Here is a 15,683-nt window from a genome sequence, read left to right on the forward strand (position 1 = left end):
ATGGATGCCAGGCACACAGATCTGGATATCAAAACAAATTCCACTAGCCATTAATATTGCATCTGCCTAGCACATGCACTGCTTCACCAACGCACTTCTTTCTACCAAAACTTTTATCAATCTTCATACAACCCTTCATTTTTCTCTGTCAGCACTTCGCTTGGGTCCATCATCTTTACTATACGTACGTTGCCTAACCCAGATTTTTAATTAGTTTTCATTTCAGACTACTGTATCCATTGAATCTTGGCTAAGATATTTTTCAACTGTGAAAGCCACCTAGTGTGCAACTCACTGTCACTGGTCGGCAAATGCTTACAAAGTGTAATAAAGCCCAACCAACCCACTAATTTTAATGATGTTCAAGTTTAATTTAAATCACTTCGGACACTCCTTTCACAAGCTAACTAAATCGGTATACTCTATCGGATTATGCAGAGAAACGTATAATTATCTTTCCTAAATCTAATCTAATTAACTTATGGAGATTAGGTCAGAAACATCCATGCAACGCAACGTCTTTTCGTTCAAACACTGCTATGTATATATATATATGAAACATCATAACCTATCAAGTACTCTTGTGTGTATTGCACATAACAATTAAGGCACACATGATGAAAGGGAACAGAGAACAATTTTCATGCACCCACATAAAGACTAGTTGCAGAAATAGAAGTAGAATTTGCTCATTGAATGAACCACGAGAATGGCATATAGGCAATGCAAAAGATGGCCAATGGAAGAAGGACTATAGTCGACATGATAAGTAATAGTAAAAAGTTATTATTTAGCTATGGCCATGTGGGATTTGCAAATTGGCGCTAGTGTCATTGTGTCAGTTCATAGTACAAAGTTTTGAAGGGTTACACATTACTTCTGCAGTGTGAAATGAAGGTGCGCCAAACACGCGATGAATAATTGTAAAACGGTGTGCATTAAATGCCGTAAACGGTTAGTGGTTGAAACCAATTAAAGTCACCGAGAGGGTCCAGCTTATTGTGATTGCGATATGGATCCTCTGGGTTATAAAAGCCACTTCACACTTCTTCAAACTTCACCAACGAGGATTCAAGAGTGTCAGTGAGTGAGTTGCTAGCAATTAAAAATGTTGCTAAGGAACAAAAGATTAGGTTTGTTGTTATTGCTATGTGCTCATGCCTTTGTGGCCAATGTGGTTGCAAGGGATGTAGCAACTGTGAAAAATGATGAAGAAAAGAATGTAGGGTTTGGGAAGGGAGGTGGGTTCGGTGGTGGAGTTGGTGGTGGAGCAGGAGGCGGGGGAGGCTTCGGAGGTGGGTTTGGTGGAGGAGGAGGAGGAGGAGCCGGTGGAGGGTTTGGAGGTGGTTCTGGAGGAGGGTTTGGCGGAGGAGCAGGTGGAGGAGGTGGTGCTGGAGGAGGGTTTGGTGGTGGAGCTGGTGGAGGAGTTGGTGGTGGTGCTGGGGGAGGGTTTGGAAAGGGTGGTGGCATTGGAGGAGGTGCTGGTGGTGGTTTTGGAAAGGGTGCTGGTGTTGGAGGTGGAATTGGCAAAGGTGGAGGATTAGGCGGCGGTGGTGGTTTTGGAAAGGGTGGTGGTGTTGGAGGTGGAATTGGCAAAGGTGGAGGATTAGGCGGTGGTGGTGGCTTTGGAAAAGGTGGTGGTGCTGGAGGAGGAATTGGCAAAGGTGGAGGTTTAGGTGGTGGTGGCGGTTTTGGAAAAGGTGGCGGTGTTGGAGGTGGAATTGGTAAAGGTGGAGGTGGTGGCTTTGGAAAAGGTGGTGGTGTTGGAGGAGGAATTGGCAAAGGTGGAGGTTTAGGCGGTGGTGGTGGCTTTGGAAAAGGTGGTGGCGTAGGAGGTGGAATTGGCAAAGGTGGTGGTGGTGGTTTTGGAAAAGGTGGTGGTGTTGGAGGAGGAATTGGCAAAGGTGGAGGTTTAGGTGGTGGTGGTGGCTTTGGAAAAGGTGGTGGCGTAGGAGGTGGAATTGGCAAAGGTGGTGGTGGTGGTTTTGGAAAAGGTGGTGGTGTTGGAGGAGGAATTGGCAAAGGTGGAGGTTTAGGTGGTGGTGGTGGCTTTGGAAAAGGTGGTGGTGTTGGAGGAGGAATCGGCAAAGGTGGAGGCTTAGGTGGCGGTGGTGGCTTTGGAAAAGGTGGTGGTGTTGGAGGAGGAATTGGCAAAGGTGGAGGTTTCGGGGGTGGCGGGGGCTTTGGAAAAGGTGGAGGTATCGGAGGTGGAATTGGCAAAGGCGGAGGTTTTGGTGGGGGAATTGGAAAAGGTGGTGGCATTGGAGGAGGAATAGGCAAAGGTGGAGGCTTTGGCGGTGGCGGTGGATTCGGTGGCGGTGGTGGATTTGGCGGAGGATCTGGAGGTGGAGGTGGATTTGGCGGCGGCGGTGGAGCAGGTGGCGGTGGTGGAATTGGACACCCCTGAGCATTGCCGACGTTGCATGCATGAAAAACTTAAATTTCAACGTCTTTGCATTAGCCATGAGTCCATGATGATTGGTATAGAAAATATTGTACGAGAGTGAAAGAGAATTATCTGCTCTTTTGGTTATTATACTATTTATCTACTACTGCTCCGTTTTGTTTAATAATTAATGTTAAATGAAAGCATGAGAGTGATGTTTACTCCTTTTTTGTTTTCCATAACAAATTACAGGTAACTTTCAAGCGTTGCAATATCTTCTCCATTTTGTGATAAGTATTTTTAATGGAACAAACTCATTCATACATTGAAAGTTGTGACTTTTACCGTAGCATGCTAATGTTAAATAATTTATATTTAATTCTACTTTAATAGAATAAACTCTAAAAATTTCTAACATTTTTGAAGAATGTCATTCATAATATTTATTATCCTTTATTGTCATTCGTTGTTCTAAACAAGTTAGTTTTTATGTTAAAAAAACTGTTTCTTAACAAATTATATTATCTCTTATGAATTATATTTTACTTTTTTAATCTTTTTCATTAGGTATATGGAAAAAGTCTCAAAATATTATTTTAAACAATTATTTTTATCTCACCATTAACTTTATGAGCAGATATGGAACTGTTCACGTTGGTGGGGCCGTCGCCGGGGCCTTGATTTAAAGAAAGTACAATTATAGGTTAAAAATTAAATAATATTTTTAGATAACACTTTTCATTTTAATGTACATAAATAATTAAATAAACCATAAATATATATAAGTTTGCAATAAAAATATAAATAGAAATGAAAAAATGACATGTTCTATGAATAAAATTTACTACAACTTCACAACAAGACGACGATGCATTAACTTCTTTTGAATTTATCTTATAAATTTTTAATGCACTTTGTCAAGCTTTACATTCCATCTAATAATAGCAAGATACTTTAAATAGATGGGATAAATTGGGCGTAAGTTTTGAACCTTATTGTGAATACGTGAGCATGCATATATAATATTTTAATGCTCGTCATTTTACCGTACGTATGGAAGGGCTCATCACCAACATGATGACATTATTATGGACCATTATTACGAAGTTCATATTTGAGTGCAGTGAGACTTTTAACGAAAAAAAAAATTGTTTGACACCATATTTTTTTACAAAATTTATATAAAAATTAAATAGTCCCAACAAAAGTTAATTTTTATATTTTTAAAAGAAAAAGAAAATAAATAATAATGAAAGTTAGTCTCAAATTATAATAAAAGAAAATGTTAAAATATCAGTGTCGAACTTTTAATTGTAAGAATTTTATTCATAAACTCATTAATGACTAGGTTATTCAAAAGAGATATGTGTTAAATAATTGATGACATTTATCAATTAATAACAAAATTTTTACGCAAGATTTTATTCAATATCACGGATACGGTGTGAACACTTTCATTAGGTGACACTATTTCACATTTTAAAATATTTGAAACTATTTCTGATAATATGTGATTGGTTACAAAAAAGTCAAACTTTATCTTTCTGATAATAAATTTATTCTCACACTACTTGCTTCCAATGATCACTACAAAATCCCTTTGTAGCTATGAATGCTGTCAAGACTGCACTTCATAATAAGATGAATGATGAAATTTTTTAGTGATTATGTGAAATAAGAAAGAAATAGTTGAACAATTTAGTAAAGATTTATAGACCATTTTCACTGCATAAAAATATGTATTTTAATTGATGATTATTGTAATTAAGTTGAATCATCATATTATAGAAGATTTGTGTATTTATTTGATGATTCATGGACATATATTTTACTTTTAATAATGGAGTAGATAACTCTAAAATAAAAATCAGTTTTAGTTTCATGTCTGCATATGAATTAATCTATTCCAACCCTTCTTTCTATAGTAGATTGGAACAATTTCATCATTTTTACTATAGAAAAATATATGATAAAAAGGTATGCACAAGAGTGAGGATTTGATCCTAATAATAAACTAGAGTTTATATTATTTAAGTGATATAAATTAAACAAAATATAGCGTCTGAAACAGACATGCCTTTGTATAGGAGCAATTGGACTTTGGAAATGAGGTGCACAACACATACACAACCACTTTTTTCATTTGTCACAATATAGAAAAAGGAAACATTTATTATTGGCCTTTATATAGTCAACTATATGCCTAATAAATTTGGGAGGTCATGCTCACATTCCAAATAAAACCTACATTACCCCTTATCATTACAATACCCACTACCCTCAATAACTTAATACCATGTTTATTCTTAATATAATTATTATTTCTATAAAACGAGAGACCCTGTAACTTCTTTCCTTTTACATATTTCTAATTCAAATTATTTATATATATATATATATATATATATATATATATATATATATTTGATCACTATAGTTATATTTTGTTTTGCATTTCATTTATGCCTACAAAACGTTAAAATAAAAAGCCAGCTAATGGGCTCAACAAGTTCCAAACATAGAATGAGACAGGGGGCTTCTCCCTGCACCCCAAACCCTTTCTCCTGTACCTCCAAAACTTTATATATTTCCAGCTTTGCCTACAGTAAAAAGGTAACGAAGAAAGAGAAAACACAGTAAAATGTCTTGCACCCCAGGGAAAACCACCTGACGCTCTGCACCCCCAAAACAAACCCCAGCAAGAATCTGATTCCCTCCACCCCATCAGGAATCTTTGACCTAGCGCATCATCTCTTCTCCCTCATTCTCCTCTTCTCCCACACAGCCTCCACACAATTCTTCTCTGAAGCGTCCACACAGTATTCATTTGTGGCCTCCCTTTTCTCGTTTTCTCGCGCAACTCCATTTGGCCAATTAAGTAATATTTTTTAATTTGTAATTCATTTTAGGAATGGTTGTGTGTGTATTTTAATTGATTTTAGTAATACATCCCAAGATCCATTTCATCAAAATTGAGAAACGTTTTTCGTTTTAAGAGTGCACCGAAACAACGGTATGTGAAATCCGTTTTCCTGAATGCTGAAATAGAATACACATTTTGTTTTTTTTTTTTTTAATTTTAGTAAAACGGATTGTGGAATCCGTGGCGGTGGACGATGAAACGGAATACACATTTCGTTTTTACTTCTTTTTTTTTGAATTTTAGTGAAACGGATTGTGAAATCCGTTTCGTTTTTTTTTTCTGATTTTTACAGAAACGGATTATGGAATTCATGTAGGACGCCGAAACGGATTTTAGAATCCATTTTGAGATGTGAAGGGGGAGCCATGTGACTCCAGAGTAACGGTGCTTCCGTCCCTTAGTGCAGTCCTAAATCACAAGTTTGCAATTCCGAGCTTAAAGCTACAGCTAAGAACCAAAAGGGGTTTGTATGTGTAAGTTGCAATGATTCCATTCAACAAACTTGCATTTGGTTGTTGGCAGCTTCAATTGGTTGTTTAATAAAAAAAACATGTGGTATTCTACATGCACTCCTTTTAAAAAAATGATAAGATGTGATAAGTGTTTTATAAAATAATTTTTTTAAAATAGATATCTAATTTATTTTTAAATTTGTAAAATTCTATAACTAACTTTATACAACCTTTTAATCATGTACTCTGATAGTAAGTGCCATATATTGCTTATTTGTATTTATTTAGTTTTGCATGGTACGAGTATCTATCAAGCTTTTTTTTCTTTGACAGATTAATGGTCCATGAACAACCCCGTAAATTTGCACTACTACTATACAGCTAGTTATTATTATTATTTTTTTAATATTTTAGTATACATTTTAATTAAATAATTTAATTTTACATTTTATTGCTATTTAAAGTTATTGAAAGGTTGGTGAAGCATAAGACATGGAACGGGAAGAGGAACTACATGAAGCCTTCTTGAGCTCAAGCCATGATGATGAATCATCACACGTAACAAAATCCCGTCTGGAAGAGGTGCTATCGGACACCACCATAGCCTTCTCCAAGCGCATCCTCTCAGCCACATGGATCGAATTCGACCTCCTATTTCTCCTTGCAGGACCTGCAATCATCGTTTATGTCATCAACAACCTCATGTCCCTCGTCACTCAAGCCTTCGCCTTCACATGGATCACCATTTACAAACTTTCTCTTTTCTACTCATAAATAGTTGTGATTATGTATTTCTTTTTGTGTGTGTAATTGATTTAGCTGGGTATGGGAAGTGCTGTTGAAACTTTATGTGGACAAGCGTACAGAGCTAATAAGCATGAGATGCTGGTCGTGTACATGCAGAGAGCAATTATTGTTTTAGTTGTGACTGGGATTCCATTAACGGTGGCATATATCTTCTGCGAGCCTATTCTTCTGTTGTTGGGTGAACCTCCTGAGCTTGCTTCAGTTGCGGCGGTCTTTGTGTACGGTTTGATCCCGCAGATCTTCGGTTATGCGGTGAACTTCCCATACAGAAGTTTCTGCAGGCGCAGAGTGTGGTGGTGCCAAGCACTTACATATGAAACGGATTTTAGAATCCGTGTAGAATGCTGGAAACGGATTTTAGAATCCATTAACACACAAAATCTAAGTATGAAATTCTGATCCGTTTTACAAACATATGAAACGGATCTTAGAACCCGTATGCAAAAAAAATATGTAAAAATTAGACATTTTTGGGAAACGGAATACGAATTCCGTTTCCTGCAAAAGTGAAACGGAATTTGAAAACCATTTTTTGACCTGGTAGATCACTTGAGAAAGTGACAAACAATAACAAACTCTTCAAACTCTACCTATTATTATATTTAAATCACTAATGAAAAGGTTCAAACGTATTTTGATGAATGATCATGCCTTATATCAGGTTCTCCTAAACAGTATCTATATTCCATACATGAAAAGCATACGCTTAATTAACAGTGGGTCGATGTGAACGTACGCTTCAGAACTTGTATGTTTTATGTTGTTAGATATGTTTGGTTTCTATTTTATGTTTTGGCTATCTTATTCACAACTTCTTTTCTTTGCACATTGTGTTGTCGGAACTGGAAATGGAATCAAAAACAAAGAAAACTGACTGTAAAAAAGATTAAAGTGATGAATATGCATAATTGAAGAGATTATGATGCAAAGTTTATTTACCAAGAGGGTGAAAAGAGTAAGGTTTAAAAGTAATGGGGTGGGGTGATTGGAATTTAAGTTGTTTCGTGTTAAAATGTATGGGAAACAGATTACAGAATCCGTTTCACAATTTTATGAAACGGATTCTGTAATCCGTTTAAAAAAAAATTGATTTTTTTTTTTAAAATGGATTACAGAATCCGTTTCATAAAATTGTGAAACAGATTTTGTAATCCGTTTCAAAATAAAATTGTAATTTTTTTTTTGAAACGGATTACAGAATCCGTTTCATAAAATTGTGAAACGCATTCTGTAATCCGTTTCCACCAGAGACAATGAAAGAATAAAGGATAGAAAATTTAAAGCTCATGAAAGACAACCCCGAATGAAACTGAGAAAATTTTAAATGAAGGAGGGAGAAGAGACGGGAGAAGATGAAATAGTAATCGTATGTTTTGGGGGTGCAGGAAAGTTGACGACGCAGTAAATTTCATTTACTGCGTCCCAAACCACTTTTGCCAACTTTCACCTGTATGTTAAATAAGGGCAAAATAGTAAATTTTGGGAATACAGAAAAAGTGTTGGAGGTGCAGGGAGAAGCGCCCACGAGACATCAATACTTAACCCAACATACTAAATTTGGTCATCAAAGCCCTAACACGAAAACGAAGAAGAAGGTGTGTGTCCCAGCTAGTGCTCTCACAAACTGCAAGTGTGTCAATTATGTTAGAATATGTGCATGTTTCGAAAAATTTCTTCACAAATACACATAGTATAAACATTATATAACATATTTAATTTGTAATGGATTCTACTGTTTATGCTTTATTTCTCACCAAAAGTCTCCTTGGATTTGTTTCGATTTAAGAGTAAAAATGAGGGAGTGAAAAAGAAAAAAGAGAGTGAAGAACACAATTGTTTAGATTAGAAAAAATGAGAAATAAAAAAATAAATACATATTAATAAATTATTTAATCAATATAATTAATTTTAAAAAGTTGTAAATTAATTATGTTTATGAAATGGATAAAATGTCTTTATTCCTATAATTAATTTTAATTAAAATTATATAACAATAATTTCTTTAATTAATTGTTTTAAAATAAAGGAAAATGATTCATTATACTTACTTTATTAAATAATTAAACCAATTAATTTTTATTTATTGAAAGACACATTTATCTAATTAAAATATGGCTTAAAAAAATTATTAATATTATAATAATAGTGTATTTTATTATTATTTAACAGTGGGGCCAATGTTCCGACCGCAAGTTTGGCAGCATTAATACCACGTTTCCAATGTATTATCTGTTATAAAGCGTGAAACTCAATCACAATTTTATTTTTAAACTGCATTTAATTTTGACTCTCAAATAATGTGCAACAGTTATTATTATTAGTATTAGTATTATTCATTTAATTATATTTATATATTTATTTTTATACATTATAGAATACAATTATAACTAATTAAAAATATAATTTATTATATTTACTTTATCTACATAAACATACTTTATTATAGGTTTAATTAATTTTTTAAGTCCTCTCATAAGATGTGTCAATTTGGCCACCTCTACTTTGATTAGAGGCTCTCAAGATACTTTTAATTAAGCTTCTATAAATATTTTTATTTTTTTAAGAAAAAGGTCATTGTCTCTCGTATAAAAAATGTAAAGTGATTTTTATATTTTTTTATTGTTGTATCAATTACAAACTCTCTCATTCTAATGAACCGGAGACAATTAGGATGATATTAATGATGGGACAAAATAACATTGAGGTATGTCAGTCAACTAAAATATATAAAATAAAAATTAAATCACAATAATTTAATTAAAATATACAAATTTTGATTACTCAACATATTAAAATAATTGAATTAATTATGCTTTTAGTCTTTAAATTATTTATTAAAATTATATTTCGTCATTCCTTCAAAGTATATACCAATTTATTTTTCAATTTTATAAAATAATGTAAAATGTCTGCGGGAGCAAAAAATCTTAGAATTATCATCTCCTCTTTACACTTCTCTCTCTCCTCGGCACAACTCTGGTTATGGTGAATCTAGAGATAGATTTGGAAGGGGAATTGATTTTCATTAGATGTAGTTAGGAAGTTGAAATTGAAGAAAAATTGGTTCATTGTTCAGGCTCTTCCCACCAACCTCCTACACCATCTCCTTAATCCCATCAGCGTCTATAATTACTGTTAGGGTCGCTCGTACCACCACTAAAAAGAATTATAATAAAAAAAATATAAAAAAAGAGAACTCCAAAAGGATATAGAAAATCTATTATCATTTGTTGTTAAAAACACTTTATACTATTTTATAAAGTTAGGGAATGAAATAGATACATACTTTTAAAATAAAAAGAAAATGCAATTTTAATTAATAATTCGAAAAAGAACATATTTAATCCAAAATAATTTAATAGACATTATTAAAAATACATATATTTATAAAAAAAATTAAAACTTAATATACACATCATTAATCATAGTCTTTGACTTTAGTTCAATAAAGATATAATTTGATATGATAAAGACTTTATACATAAAACAAATCCATGTCACACGAGCAATCAAGATGAAGAGCTCAAAAGGCTCTGAACGCTAATACCAAAACTTAAACGAATCCAAATACCACACCAGCACATAACGGAGAGTATTAATTGAAAATTCTCTGGTCACTGCAATCAAGGAAGATCAGAGAAATAAAGCTATCATCAAATGTTGGTTGCTTTTTTTCTTCTTTCAACTCACTTTAACAATGATATCAATTTTCTTGCTTTTTCTTTCTTCAATAATACATTCACATAAACAAACACAAAGTTAATGTTAGGAGAATTCTTTTTTGTGAGTTCCATGATTTTTCTTCTTCCACTTCTCTCTTCTGCCAGTGTCTTTCTCTTCTCACCTACTCCCTTTGTCCTCTCAAAATCACTGTAAATTAATATACGGCACAGCCTGACTTTAACTCGCACACCCACCCACACAATTCACATTCATCATCATTTAATTTTAAGATCTAACTGCTTTACCACAACAGTAAAAAAAATATTTTTGTATTCAGACAACAATCACCTTCAATTTAAATGCAGCTGACACTTCTAACACTATTGTCACATAGGTTGATGAATATCAGAAATAACTCTAAACTTTTTCTAAATGTTAATTCTGCATGGATTTCCACAAAGTCTGCATCTTAAAACCAGATTCTATGCGTCAGTTTTACTAGAACATTTGACGTTAAGAAAACATCATTAAAAAAAAAAGTTTATAATTCATCCTCAATAGATAATAATAGATTTAAATTCTGCAATGAACCAATAATAAACAATCTCGTTATTCATGTCAAAAGTGTAAATAAACTGTAGGAAGTAATATACTAAATTTTTGTAAAGAATAAAATAAAGATTTCAAAAAGGAAAGAAAATAGATATTTAAATTTTGAAAGTGTCACAGTTAGAGTGGCAGTGGCAGACAGAATATTAATTAAAAAAATAAAAATGAGAAGACGTAGTGAACAAGAGGTGCCTTTTTCCTTGGGGTAGAAGATTCAAAGTTCAGGTCTGAGAGATTCAGAAGTTAGATATGCATAATTTAATGCACCGTCATGTGTTACAAGCTACTACTATTTGAAGTTGGAGCAGAACAAACAGTCAATTTAACTCGTCCGGCAACATTGAAAATTACCAAAACAGACAAAAAGGTTGTTTAAAGCATCTGCAGCTTTGGATTCTTGCTTCTCAAGAGAAAATCATTTCATGGGGCACTTTCTTAATGGGTTAATTTAACCGGACATGGACTTGCACACTCATTTTCTTTTGTCTTGTAGGTTAAGTTTATACTTTTTCTATGATGGAAAAAACACTTTTTTCCTTCCTCTTTCTACCTCTTTTACGTTCTTTCCTATCATTTCTTCTTCTCTCTATGATTCCGATAAGGCCTTTCCTTACATTCGACTTTAGGTAAACAAATCAAATCACCCTCTTTCCTTTTACAACAGTTCACTTCGCCATTGCATTCACTATAAGTCGTAGGTAGTTTGGTCATTTCTTCTTTTGTTTTTTTTTTTATTACTTTTTATAATTAACTCGTTTGCTTCGTGGTTTTGTTGATCAGCAAGTTGGGTAAGTAAATGTTGAATTTTGATCAGATCCTTTGGTTGACTTGGTTATGTCAGAAATTAGGTACCCAGTTCTGAAAAACCATACTTTCAAACCTGGAATTGCGTTATCATATACTTCAAAGCAAGCAAATGCACAAAATTTGATGTTAAAAAGCTGACATAGTAGGACTTAGGAATACCCAGTTTTTTGTTTCCATATAATATATATGCCAAGTACACGAGTATAGCTTATGTAATACATCTCAAGAATGTAATTTGAAGTGCTTCTTACTCTTCTTCTGTTATTCTATGATGATGTATCAGGTAACCGAGTGGAATGTTTCAGTATGAGAGCTAAGAGTTTGATAAGTAAAAAGCAGATAAGCCTAAGATTGAGAAAAATGATTAAGTGTATATGCTCTGGGGAGCAGTTAAAGGTGGATGAATTAGGTTACTCATCGGAGTCCTTAGCAACCAGAGATTATTCAGCAAGTGGTGGCTTTTCATCTCGTCCTGGTGAAAACGACCCAAAGCTTGACAATACCAACATTGAAGAAGCAGAGTCTTCTCTTCGTGAAAGTGGTTATTTAAACTATGAGGTCAGATTATGTTTTTTCTTCAACTCAGCATCCCAATCCATGTTTACTTGTATTAAGCTTTTTTCGAAGAAATAGTAGAGCCATAATGCTGGAAACGATCAAATTTTTAATTTGATTACTTCAATTTTACTATTTTAGAGGCAGACACATATCATACAAGTTTGAATTGAGTCCTCTGGTGTATACACTGTTTAAATGAAAGACTGAATGGCTTTTCCGAACAGAGTTGTTATTGAGAAAAAGGTCATTTATAGGTTGCGATACATAAGCCGAAGAACACTCGATTAAAGTTTTATATATCGTACTTTTTCGGTGTAGAATATCAGGTGATAATTTCTCATGTCTGAAAAAGCAAGTTGGTATCAAACAATATTAGAGCGAGGGTGTTGTAAAGAGATTATGTTAGAGCCTTATAAGATGTTATGAAACTAAGTGACTTATTTCACAATAGGAAGCTAGAGCTTTGCTTGGAAGACTTGAGTATCAGAAAGGCAATGTGGAAGCTGCACTTCATGTGTTTGAAGGAATAGATATTGCTACTGTTGTTCCCAAGATTAAGGTTTCTATATCCAGAAGATGTGAACCTAATAGACGAAGTTCGCAAAGTGATGCTCAGCCTCCTATGTCAATGCATGCTGTTACTTTAATTCTTGAAGCTGTATTTCTCAAGGCCAAATCGTTGCAGGCTCTAGGAAGGTTTCAAGGTGTTTCTTTCATCCTTTTAGTTCTCACTTAATTCTCATTTAAATATATCCCTGCATACCAACTTAATGATCTTGCACTGTCTCTGGTTTCGGTGGAAATACTTAAATCCTTTGAACAAGAAATATATCAAAATCAATTAGTTTAAAGTCTATGGTTTTGCTTATTTGCAGATGCTGCTCAGTCATGCAAGACGATTTTAGACACTGTTGAATCAGCTTTACCGGAAGGCTGGCCTGAAAACTTAGTTTCGGATTGTAAACTGCAAGAGACTGTGGCAAATGCTGTGGAACTGCTTCCAGAGTTATGGAAGCTTGCAGGCTCTCCTCAAGATGTGATCTCATCGTTTAGGAGGGCTCTGCTTTATCATTGGAATCTTGGCATTAAAGCCACTGCAAGAATACAAAAGGAATTTGCTTTTTTTCTTCTGTATAGTGGTTGTGAAGCTAGTCCTCCTGCTCTTCGCTCTCAGTTGGATGGTTCCTTTGTGCCAAGAAGCAACTTAGAAGAGGCTGTTCTTCTGCTTCTGATTTTGCTGAGAAAATCTATTCTTGGATACATTGAATGGGACCCTTCATTAATTGATCACCTTTCTTTTGCTCTAAGTGTTTCTGGGGAATTCATGACCCTAGCTCAGCAGGTTGAGGAATTGCTTCCTGAAAACGTGGACAGAAAAGAAAGATTCTATACTCTAGCTCTTTGTTACTGTGGAGAAGGTGAACATACGACTGCTTTGGATCTTCTAAGGAACTCTCTGAATCACAGAGAGAACTCAGACTGCATAAAGGAGTTACTTTTAGCTTCAAAAATTTGTGCAGACAAGAAGATTTACACTGAAGAAGGAATCGGATATTCTTCCAAAGCCATTTCTCAGCTGAATGGAAAGTGCATGCAGATGGTAGCTATTGCAAATTGCTTGCTGGGTGTTCTACTGTCGTCAAAATCAAAGTCAGTTGCTTCTGAATCAGAGAAGGTTTTTTTGCAGTCTGAAGCACTCAGCGCTCTAAAGGATTCTGAGAGAACGATGAGGGAAAGCGATCCTTACATTGTCCTTCATCTTTGTCTAGAATATGCTGAACAGAGGAAGTTGAGCATCGCTATTGAACATGCAAAGAAACTGATTAAGCTTGAGGGTGGATCTAGTGTCAGTGCATATATTCTTCTAGCACGGATTTTATCTGCTCAACGAAAGTTTGAAGATGCAGAGCTTGTTATCGATGCTGCTCTAGATCAAAGTGGGAAATGGGATCAAGGAGAATTGTTGAGAACTAAAGCTAAACTACGTATTGCACAGGGAAAATTAAAGAATGCAGTGGAGACATATACTTTTCTTCTTGCTGTTCTTCAGGTCCAAAATAAAAGTTTAGGCACCGCAAGTAAGGTTGTAAAGATATGCGCCATATAACACTTTAATTCTTAAAATAACTCATTATCAAGGGGAAAAAAACATTAGAAACTTGATTTAAACTTGATTTACTTTTGTGATACAGAGTAAGGTAAACCGCGACAGAAGACTGGAAATGGAAATATGGCATGATTTAGCCAAAGTGTACACGGCCTTATCACAGTGGCAGGATGCTGAAGTTTGTCTAGCAAAATCTGAGGCTATTAATCCCTATTCTGCTTCTAGATGGCACACAAAGGGTATATCGCTTGTTTTCAATATAATTTTAGAAAGAATATGATTCGCCACAAAAATAGGAATCTTAGTTTATTTGAAGCTTAAGGTGTTTTACATTCCACACTTCCTTCAAGTTGCAGGTTTAGTTTTTGAAGCCAGAGGTGTTCATCAAGAGGCTCTGAAATCATTTAGGAAAGCATTAGATATTGAACCCAACCATGTGCCAAGTTTGATATCTACAGCGTGTGTACTCAGAAAACTTGGTGGTCAATCATCTTCAATAGTTAGAAGCCTTCTCACTGATGCGTTGCGCCTTGACAGAACAAACCCATCTGCTTGGTACAATCTTGGACTGTTCTACAGAGATGATTTGGGGACATCGGCAATGGAAGCTGTTGAATGCTTTGAAGCTGCAGCTTTTCTTGAAGAATCTTCTCCCATCGAACCCTTTAGATAGCACTTCCACACTTTTTTTGTTCACAAAAAATATCATAGTGAGCTACTAGTTTGTTTGTAAAGGTCAGCAATTTTTTACTTCTTTTTGGTACGTGAAATTTGAGAAAGAACACAGATTGTGCTATGATGTAATTAATAATTTATTCTCCCTTTTATGCTGGTTCAAAGATGAATAGAGATTGTGCACCATTTGTATCCACATCCAGGAACCTGCATAATAGACAACGGCTAATAACCTAGCACCATATACTTCTACCAAATATTTTATTTTTTATTAACTAAGCAACAAAATAATACCATTTATTTACCCACTTTGATTCATCTCTTCTTGGAACTAAAATCCTTCGTATCAATTTGTATATGGTGCACCAAGATTTACTATCTGAATAGTTCGCCAAGATTTCTCAAATTATCTTGGGCATTAAAACTTCTCATTTAGTGGCGTTCTCTAGCTTGAAAGCGAAATATCCACTTGTATAGTATATGTAAATTTGTTTTTCCCAAAAAGTAGACATTTTGACATTTTAATGTACATTTTGGCATACTTTAATATTATAGTGTAGTTGTTTTTGTAATATATATATATATATATATATATATATATATATATATATATATATACTCTCATATATTGAGTGGGATAGAAAGGTCAAGGGTGCTCGTAATTTCTGGAAAAGATGTTACATATTTAGATTATCT

At 34.4% G+C, this 15,683-nt stretch overlaps 3 protein-coding genes across 8 annotated transcripts; all 3 read left to right on the top strand.

Moving 5' to 3' along the window:
- Positions 1-1,039: 1,039 nt before the first annotated feature.
- On the top strand, positions 1,040-2,658 carry LOC114190354 (glycine-rich cell wall structural protein 1). 2 transcript variants are annotated; one of them, XM_028079203.1, is made up of 2 exons: positions 1,040-1,715; positions 1,890-2,658. In XM_028079203.1, exons 1-2 carry the CDS (start codon positions 1,109-1,111, stop codon positions 2,405-2,407), a joined length of 1,125 nt encoding a protein of 374 aa, XP_027935004.1. In that variant the 5' UTR covers positions 1,040-1,108; the 3' UTR covers positions 2,408-2,658. The 2 variants fall into 2 exon arrangements, with proteins under 2 accessions (XP_027935004.1, XP_027935003.1); XM_028079202.1 differs by having other exon boundaries at positions 1,040-2,658.
- A 3,595-nt stretch (positions 2,659-6,253) lies between these two features.
- LOC114191364 (protein DETOXIFICATION 36-like) lies at positions 6,254-6,967 on the top strand. The gene is made up of 2 exons (XM_028080535.1): positions 6,254-6,472; positions 6,581-6,967. The coding sequence occupies exons 1-2, from the start codon at positions 6,254-6,256 to the stop codon at positions 6,965-6,967; spliced, it is 606 nt and encodes a 201-aa protein (XP_027936336.1).
- Positions 6,968-11,071: 4,104 nt separating this feature from the next.
- LOC114192241 (protein NPGR2-like) lies at positions 11,072-15,183 on the top strand. 5 transcript variants are annotated; one of them, XM_028081895.1, is made up of 7 exons: positions 11,275-11,466; positions 11,621-11,628; positions 11,931-12,205; positions 12,657-12,909; positions 13,081-14,288; positions 14,398-14,551; positions 14,669-15,183. In XM_028081895.1, exons 1-7 carry the CDS (start codon positions 11,354-11,356, stop codon positions 14,983-14,985), a joined length of 2,328 nt encoding a protein of 775 aa, XP_027937696.1. In that variant the 5' UTR covers positions 11,275-11,353; the 3' UTR covers positions 14,986-15,183. The 5 variants fall into 5 exon arrangements, with proteins under 5 accessions (XP_027937700.1, XP_027937698.1, XP_027937696.1 ...); XM_028081899.1 differs by lacking the exons at positions 11,275-11,466; positions 11,621-11,628 and adding an exon at positions 11,072-11,207; XM_028081897.1 differs by lacking the exon at positions 11,621-11,628 and having other exon boundaries at positions 11,269-11,466.
- The last annotated feature ends 500 nt before the right edge of the window (positions 15,184-15,683 follow it).

Source organism: Vigna unguiculata, chromosome 7, assembly GCF_004118075.2.
Source record: "Vigna unguiculata cultivar IT97K-499-35 chromosome 7, ASM411807v1, whole genome shotgun sequence".
NCBI lineage: Eukaryota > Viridiplantae > Streptophyta > Magnoliopsida > Fabales > Fabaceae > Vigna > Vigna unguiculata.

Coding starts and splice junctions, on each gene's coding strand:
- LOC114190354 (XM_028079202.1), top strand. CDS start 1,109: ATGTTGCTAAGGAACAAAAGATTAGGTTTGTTGTTATTGCTATGTGCT.
- LOC114191364 (XM_028080535.1), top strand. CDS start 6,254: ATGGAACGGGAAGAGGAACTACATGAAGCCTTCTTGAGCTCAAGCCAT. Junction 6,473..6,580: donor TCAACAACCTCATGTCCCTC/GTCACTCAAGCC, acceptor TAATTGATTTAG/CTGGGTATGGGAAGTGCTGT.
- LOC114192241 (XM_028081895.1), top strand. CDS start 11,354: ATGATGGAAAAAACACTTTTTTCCTTCCTCTTTCTACCTCTTTTACGT. Junction 12,206..12,656: donor GTGGTTATTTAAACTATGAG/GTCAGATTATGT, acceptor ATTTCACAATAG/GAAGCTAGAGCTTTGCTTGG. Junction 12,910..13,080: donor GGCTCTAGGAAGGTTTCAAG/GTGTTTCTTTCA, acceptor GCTTATTTGCAG/ATGCTGCTCAGTCATGCAAG.